Source organism: Peromyscus maniculatus, chromosome 3, assembly GCF_049852395.1.
Source record: "Peromyscus maniculatus bairdii isolate BWxNUB_F1_BW_parent chromosome 3, HU_Pman_BW_mat_3.1, whole genome shotgun sequence".
Lineage (NCBI taxonomy): Eukaryota > Metazoa > Chordata > Mammalia > Rodentia > Cricetidae > Peromyscus > Peromyscus maniculatus.
Window position 1 is genome coordinate 14,797,012 of NC_134854.1, and position 9,172 is coordinate 14,806,183.

The window sequence follows — 9,172 nt, forward strand, 5'->3', positions numbered from 1 at the left end:
TATTGAATTTTTAAGGTGTTTTAAATATCTGGGTGATTACCTTTATTCATATAATCACTGATTTTATTGGATTCTTAGCTGAAAATACAATTAAATTTTGAAAAGCTGATTTGCCTGTAAAAATGTTAGAAACTCTCCTCTCCAAGTCAGAAGAACAAATTATCATTTAGCAATTTTGACCTTAAGCAGATCTCCACAAATGAGAACTTTTCTCACTTTAAATAAAAGTATTTTTTTCCACTTAGTTTAATAATTTCCCCCAAAATGAATATATTAAAATAGCAAAGAGGTGCATATTCTGATTGAAGACATTCTTTGTTTTTGAATATTTGTTAAGTAATATTCACAGCAAAGAAGCCTAGTAGTAGAAGAGACCTTTTGATTTTAAACTCATTCAAGAAAGAGAGAGAGAGAGAGAGAGAGAGAGAGAGAGAGAGAGAGAGAGAGAGAGAGAGAGAGAAGAAACAAGGAAAAAATACTTTTTAAATCTCCGGGTTTAAAAGGAAGTGATATTTAGAGTATTAGCTGAATTTATTTCCAACAACTGGACCTCTAATGAACAACATACCTAGTACTAATCAGCATTTGATACTTTTCAAATATTTGTTAAGTCTCCATAGGGTCATTTTTGTCAACATCTAATTTTCATACTCATATCATATTATGATATGAGTATTGTCTGCACACTTGTATGTACATATTGCCTACATGCTTAAATGTAGATACAGACAATGTATGCTAATGTTAGCATCAGATTAAGTTAGGCAATATCATCCTGAGCAATGCATGTTTGAAGTTTACTCAGAGCCTAACGCTTCAAGGATGAAGAAGCCCCAAAATTGAACTAGAATAATGTCTGTCACCTGTGACTGCACATATCAGAAAAGTTTGCAAAGGGACATTTAAAAATCCCTTCCTATGTTATTTTATGTGATTATCTCTGCAAATTCTATTAACTGTCAAAGCACAGTACAAGTATAGATGAGATAAAAGATTTATTTACTAAACAAATAAGTAAGTATGTTAAGTTTCATCTGGTACAAAACTGTTGAAATCACAGTAAATTGTCAAATACCCACTGGCATCCACTCCAGGTTTTATGAATTGCTCAAAAGCTGCATTATTTTTTATCTTTTAAATATACCATTCCTGAAATAGGTGGAAAAGTCAAAGCATATGTGAATAGAACAATGCACATAATGAATTTGAGATAAGATTTCTTATAAAGAGTTAAAACTTGAACTCAGCATCTGAGTGTAAACACAATTTGTTTGCTTTTCAACTGTTTCCATTGCTGATTCCCCTTGAATGTCTTGCTGCCTAACTCCTAGTAGCTGCTTTACATTAGTGGTAATGATGCTAGGAAAGAATTCAAATTGAGTCTTGAACAGAACTGGTCATATATGACTGATCATGGGTCACAGCTCAAACCTGTCATATATGTTCCAGATTAATGTAAACTAATAACTAATATCTGTTCTTCTTAGATGGGAGACTAAAGACCTGGGTTTATGGTGTCGCAGCAGGGGCAATTGTGCTGTTAGTCTTCATTGTCTCCATGATTTATCTAGCTTGGTGAGTTTTTAAATATTTCAGAATCTAGAAGGATATATAAGATTGTTATTTCAAAGAAGACCCTTTCGGTTGCCAGACACAGGAACAGACTAGTGTGTGTGGAATGTATATGCTGTGCTCACTCCATGTTCATACAAAGTTCTGAATTTCAAACATAAACTTTAAGATTAGAGAGCCTGAAATCTGCCTTCCATGTCTGAGTCATTCAGATTTCGGAAATGAGTCAGAACTGTTCTAGGTCATTTTTTTAAAGAATTTTTCTCATGAATAAATGACATAGAATGTTGCTTTTCATGGATGGTATATAATATATATTTTTATATTGAATTTTCCCTAGAGGAAGACATTATGATAATTCTTAGTCTTATTTAACTGTATTTGTAAATGTACATTATTTATAAAACTTCCTGAAGAAACTCAAAATATACTATATCATCACTTCTATTGTTATCAACTAAGAAACTGATTAATTTGGCTTTTACAAAATAGTTAAATACCTTACTTAACACAGCCTCTTGAAACTGTGAAACTCAAAAAGACCACAAAGTCATATTCTAAAAGGCAGTGTGGAAAATAGGCAACTTAGATTTACCATTTTGTTCTGCTTTTTAGTTTAAAACATGAAATAATACTCATGAAAGGCTGACTTTCTTTCTTCAATGTTTCCTGAATTTCCTACAGCAAAAAGCCAAAGAAACCCCAAAGACGGCAAAACAACCGCCTCAAACCTTTAACCTTAGCATATGATGGAGATGCTGATATGTAACATTGAATATTCCTGGAAACAACCAAGCTTGGCCTTTTGCCTTTGTAGTAGACATCCAAGGGCCACAGGGCCAGTATTCAAATTATGAATTATAATCAACTTTAACTGTTATGAACACTATCATTAAGAAAAAAAGGAGAAAACCCTACTTCCACTGGGAATATTCAAGACAGTGCCACTGACATATAGAGAGTCAACCTTGAGAATTCTAGGACATGAAGTGGAATGCATGTTGTGTCTTGAGAGTTTTGTATCATCTTTTCAGAAATCCACCAATTGAAAAAAAGAAAACACTTTTGATTTCTAAAAAGCAATGAGGAAATTGGCCAATTTGGAAGCCAGATGCAAGACTGCTTGCAGTACTAACCCACAGAACTTTCTAGCATGAAGAGTTCATAATGAAGGCTTTTCAATTCTACACTTAAGCATAACAACATGTATACTCAATCAAATGACTTACAATATGATGTCATCTTATATACTTGTTAATAATCAACTTTTAACAGTGAAGAAGACATAAGCCCTATGCTAGATGAAGAACCCATTGAACAATTTAGCATCTTCATGGTTGATGGTAGCTTTTATTGGCCTGCATTTCAGAGACAAACTCTTTTTATAAGACTATTCTTGTCTCTCTCCAATGTATGAATGCTGGACATATTCTAGGACCTTAGAAGACAGAATCCTCAAGTTCGGTATTTTATAGCAGTTATTGTCTAGAAAACAAATATGCTTGTGTTAACACATTTCTACTTTCCCTAAATTCACACTGGTTGCCTACATCTTTTTTGCTATATGGAAGGCACATTTTGCACTATATTAGTGCAGCATGATAGGCACTTAACCAGTGTTGCCATAGAAACTGCCTCTTTTCATATGGGATGAAGACATCTGTGCCAAGAGTGCTGTGGAGACATTTGCAAGCTTTTGTTCTCTGAAGAGAGTTAGTTCAGTCTTGATGGTAACAGGATCGAATCTGCTATTGCATCTGCTGTCTACACTCTCCCTTCTCACTACAGCCACTATGAAATTGACAACATGGCAAGAGTTCAAGTGTTGAAATCCCTAACCATCAACCTCCCAAAGGTGGAACCCCCTGGTTGGGTGGTTGCAGTTGCTCTTGGAAGGCTGTTTCTGACAGATTTATATATTTGTTATCTTTGTTTAAAAAAAGAAGAAGAAGAAAAGAAAAGAAAAAAGGGCTGATTGTCTTCATAATTTTGAAGAGATGGAGAAAATGATGTATCAGTGATTTTTCTAACCAAACAAGTCAAAGTTGTGTGTGAGCTTTTCTTTCTTCCTAATTTGCTTTCTCGGTGTGAGGTTGGCATTCCACCAAGTAGGCCGTATTTCCCAATCATGGCCTTTTGCCCTTCTTATGGCTGAAAGCTGAAGTAGCATGATGTTAAAACCTAAAATTTAAAAAGAGAAGAGTGAAGGACTCGTCCAGAGCTTGCTTAAATATCTAGAGAAAGGGTTCCAAGCTTTTTAAGCGGAAGATCAAACAGGACATGTTCTCAGTCAGGTCCGTAGTTGAGCTCACAACACTGTGACTGTGCAATGTTGACAGAGAAGATACCCAGTGGGAAAAACAGTGACATCACTGTTTTCCAGTACAACTTCCTTTCCACAAAAACCAACAGGCTATATTTACATGTCTTAGTTTGTGGACCCACCTTACACTCTAGGAGCTTTTTTTTTTGGTTTGGTTTTTTGAGACAGGCTTTCTCTGTGTAGCTTTGTGCCTTTCCTGGAACTCACTCTGTAGCCCAGGCTGGCCTCAAACTCACAGAGATCCACCTGCCTCTGCCCTAGGAGCTTTTTAAGAGCTAGTTCTACATTATTATATAGTTGCTAGTTTTAGGTTGTTTAATCTCTGTCGACCAGATTTAATCTCACAGGTCACAATTTATAGTCATTACTTATGATTGCTTTGAACATGGCTCTATGTTCACTGGTATAGCCCAGGAAATGCCACTATGGGATATATCTCCTTTCTTCTATAAAGCAAGTTAAACTATAACATGGAAAAAAAAAAACACTCACATATTTCTGGCAGTAACTACTACAATTAGCCTCTGGTAGGGACCATTATGCTTTCCAGTCTTTAAAATACAGTAAACACCTTTTGGGTTTTGTTTTCTGTTGATTTGTTTCGTTTTTAATCTTAAATGCATCTCTATTGCTGGAACTGTGGTTTGGGTGATGAGGTATTTGCCTTCATAGACTGAGTACGAGCTCCCTCTGCTGTCCATTAGAACAGCCTTTTCTGCAAAGATTACAAAAGAATTCTGAGTAAGAGGATGTTGTAATCTCCCAAATGAAAATCTTTATATATATAATTCAATATGAAAAAATGTGATGATGTTTCTTATTTATTCCAAATGTAAGGCTTTAGATAATAAATGTCATTTCAAAGAGAGCAGATGGGAGGGTGAGTTCCACTTTAAGCCAAGGATTTAGTTGAAGTGAAACATGAAGAGGAAGAAAAATAACATTGTTATTCTAAAACTGTGATTGCGCTCTCTCTCTCTCTCTCTCTCTCTCACACACACACACACACACACACACACACACACAATCAGAGGTCTTCCAAATAATCCTCAAGTTTATCTCTTTGGATAAAATAAGCTCTGTCTGTCCAAAACACTTGAAACATAATCTGTTGTGCTTAGCTGAGAAATTTAACAATCTGATGAAATGTGGACAGCACCGAGGAATCTTGAGATGGGGAATAATTTTTTTTTTTTCTTACACAAGCAACGCTTCAGGTGTTTTATAAAATGCAATTAATCCTAAAGACAAATCAGTGTTCTCCTACCTGGGACAGAATAACGCAATAAGCTAAGACAACAAAAGTTATAAAATAATTATATTTAAAACACTACATTAATGTTGGAGGCACACTGGGTATTCAGTATCAGGATAAATCAATACTACATGGATTCTTGTTAGAAATGTGGAAAAGAAAGTGTATCCATTTGGATAGTTTGGACAAAGAGTAGGTTATTATTATAATCATGTACAGATGGCTTTATTATAGGGAAATAAATACTGGCATTTCACCAGAACTTTATTCTCTTTGTTCATCCAATAATTCAGGAGGTAAACAGTAAAAACTTGTCTGTTGGGCCCCTTTGCCTTTCCAAAACAGTCTTTGGGCAGGAATAAAAGGAGAGGGAGACATGGAGGAAGGTAAAGAGGGAGGGAAGGAGGAAGGGAGAGAGGGAGGAAGGGAGGGAGGGACAGGAGGGAGAAGGAAGGAAGGAAGGAAGGAAGGAAGGAAGGAAGGAAGGAAGGAAGGAAGGAAGGAAGGAAGGAAGGAAGGAAGGAAGGGAGGAAAAAGGAAAGAAGGGAGGGAAAGAGGTAGATTTTCTCTTGGATTTTAAAAAGAAAGGACAAATGCAGACATCTACAGAATTTTGGTGGACTTCCCCAGGAAGTGTGGCATGGCTGATATTCCATGAAAAGGACTTATTTGCCTATTTGCCAGTGCCCATCCAATATACTGACTATAAATAAGCTCTATTTCAAAGCTGTTTTGAGTGTAGCTTAAGCTAATTGAAAAGGAGTACGCTGAAGCATGTCTTTAATTATTTATATAATAAAGCACAAATTACTTATAAGAAGAAATATCTATTGAGTTATCACATGTAAGACATTCAGCTGGGCACTTAATATTAGTAATGACTTTTGTATACATAGGTTGCTAAGACATGCAAAAGAAAACCATGCTTCATGAGAGGCACTTGCATTGGAACACATTACTATAGATTCTAAGTGTGCTTAGTCTTTTTCCACAGGGGCTCTAACTTTCAAAACATGCTGTGAGGGGTGGCAATGGTCACAGTGGCTTAATCAGAACTGTTAAGTCCATGAATATTTCAAGATAAAGTCATTGCTTCTGTAGGAAGAGAGCGGCACTTCCCACACATATGTTTACCTCCTCTGACTTACTGTATCCCTGATTCTGTGTGATGCATTTCTCTGCCTAGTCTCTCTAATTCTACCCTCCTCCTGGTTGTTATAGCCTTGTCTACTTTTCTCCAAACCACCCTTCACTAAATACGCCCAAAATTTGATAAGGAAAAGTGAAGCATATTTATTAGCTCTTCCTATTGAAACACAAACATCAATGAGATTGTAAACATTTTTATTTCGGTGGACTGCACAATGAATAGAGAGTAAAGAAGAGCCATGTAGGTGGCATGCCAAGAGAAGAATAAAAAGAAAGTCTTCAGGGTGAAGATGTCAATTTCTGTACTTGCATTGTTACTAGACAGTCTCCTCTTACTCCCCCTATTTTCATCTAAATCTTTGTTCACTTCCTACTTCACACAACAGTGAAGAAGTCTGAATCTGTCCGTAATGAACAGAAAAGAGAGCTCTTTCTAGGGAGAGTCAAAGTCTGAATAGGTTTGCAGAAATCATCCTTGCCACATGTCCTGGAATCTCGTTATTTGTAATGTTCCTGAGTTCAGTTCAAATGTATTTTGTCAAGTTTCCCCTTTAAGACTGAAGGAGGAGGCAGCCAGCAGCCCCTGAACAAGCCTCTAAGAGCTCTGGCAGAGCATGCTTGAGCACTCGGGGTCCACTCTGGGTGTGAGAACAGAACCTCCCTGCTCCCCTTGTGATAGTACCCACCCACCCCACCAGCCAGCCAGCCTGTCTTCAGATGTCCTGGCGCAGGTCAGGCATTTGGGCTCCTAACACTGAGGTGTGGACCCAGCAAGTGGCTTTTCTTTGTTTTTATAAATTTTTGGGTTTTTTTTATCAATAAGCTATTTGCAATGATAAAAATCATTCTTGTGTAACAAAGACAGTGGGAAGTGCTTATGTCTGCAATATTAAATAAAAGAATGTTAAACAAATAGAGTTAAATTTGCATTTTTTTTTTTTTTTTTTTTGGTTTTTCGAGACAGGGTTTCTCTGTGTAGCTTTGCACCTCTCCTGGGACTCACTTGGTAGCCCAGGCTGGCCTCGAACTCACAGAGATCCGCCTGGCTCTGCCTCCCGAGTGCTGGGATTAAAGGCGTGCGCCACCACCGCCCGGCTTAAATTTGCATTTTTATTCTGTTCTGTCAAGCCAGACCAGAAACCTGGAAACATCTGAAGCAAGCCACCTTGTCAGTGGGCCAAAACCTACTTTACTTAGAACATAACTGGCTATAAGTTTTATTGTTCTGTTTTGTAGTTGTTTGGGTTTCTTTTCTTTGTTTAAGTAATAATTTATTTATTACCTAATTTGGGGCCTCAATAAGCTCCCTGGATAATTTGTTTTTGTTTTTGTTTTTGTTTTTAAGCAAACATTTAGACTCTCTTTTAGTACATTTTCCTGTCCCTTTTTATCACAGAATTTTTGAAGGTATCAGTAGCCATTACTGTAAAGTATAATTTTATTAAATTTGTAATCAATCTTTCTTTAAATTATATTGCTCTAAGTGGGTATACTTTTGTTAATTTAACTACCTGAATATTTATTTTGCTAGAGTAAGGAGGCAACTGTCTGTGAATCTTTTGTTAATATTACTTTGTAAATTGTGTAATGTAATTTATTTTAAATTATGTATACTTATTTTTTAATGCACAAGATATCTATGTACAAGTAACTGCAAATTGGCAAATACTGTCACTGAGCTTTGTGCAGCTAATGTGGATGGCGTGTGGAGATGTAATGTGCTTTTCTACATTTTCATATGGGTTATTTGTAAATATCTATATTGCTGACAGACATAAATCGGAAGTCATTTTCATTCTAACTGTGTGGATCTGTGCTTTTATTTGCTTCATCTGCTTCTGATGTGTGGATAAAAGCATTTATTTAGTGAACATCCAAGTCTTTTACCTTTCTTTTTTTTATTTTGTCACCTATTTGCAATTACAATATATAAAGCTTGGGAAATTAAGATTTCACTTTAAAAGTCAACCAAAGAATGGATAAAGAAAATGTAGTACATTTACACAATGGAGTATTACTTAGCTGTTAAAAAGAATGATATCCAGAAATCTAAAGGCATATTGATGGAACTAAAAAAAAAAATAAAAAAAAAAATCATCTGGAGTGAGGTAACTTAGACCCAGAAAAACAAACATGGTATGTAGTCACTCATAAGTGGATATTAACTGTAAAGTAAAGGATAACCATATGACAATCCACAGACCCAAAGAGGCTAGGTAACAAGGAGGGCCCAAGTGGGGAACACGTGGATCTCTCTGGGAAGGGAAAATAGAAGAGATTTCCTGGGTGAACTAGGGCAGGTGGGCATGGAAACTAGAGGGGTAGGGTAAGGAGACTGATGGAGGGGGAGAGAACTGAAAGAGATGAATGGAAAGGAGGGGGCATTTCAGGGCCGCGTAGAAACCTGATACAAGGGAAACCCCCACGAATCTATACAGATGACTCCAGCTAAGACTCCTAACAATAGTGGATCCATAGTCTGAACTGGCCATCTCCTGCGATCAGATGAGTGACTACCCCTCTTGTTATTAGAGAGTCTTCATCTAGTAACTGATGGAAACAGATGCAGTGACCCACAGTCAAACATTAGCCCAAGCTTGAGGAATCCTGCTGAAGAAAGGGAAGAAGGATTGTAGGAGCCAGAGGTGTCAAGGACATCACAAGAAATCCCCCAGAAACAACTAACCTGGTCTCATAGGAACTCACAAAGTCTGAACCAACAACCAAGGAGCCTCTACATTCATGTGACAGTTGTATAGCTTGGTTTACTTGTTGGACTCCTAAAAATGGGAGCAGGGACTGTCCTTGATGCTTAAACTGGATTGCCTTGCCCAGCTTAAATACAGGGGAGATGCTTAGTCTCGTTGCAACTT

At 36.9% G+C, this 9,172-nt stretch overlaps 1 protein-coding gene across 1 annotated transcript in view; it reads left to right on the forward strand.

Moving 5' to 3' along the window:
* Window positions 1-8,100, forward strand: part of Thsd7a (thrombospondin type 1 domain containing 7A) — a 398,255-nt gene extending 390,155 nt beyond the window's left edge. The window contains exons 26-27 of the mRNA XM_076566198.1: window positions 1,488-1,575; window positions 2,257-8,100. Coding sequence (XP_076422313.1) covers window positions 1,488-1,575; window positions 2,257-2,341 — 173 coding nt within the window. The 3' untranslated portion in view covers window positions 2,342-8,100. The remainder of the gene's footprint in view (window positions 1-1,487; window positions 1,576-2,256) is intronic.
* The last annotated feature ends 1,072 nt before the right edge of the window (window positions 8,101-9,172 follow it).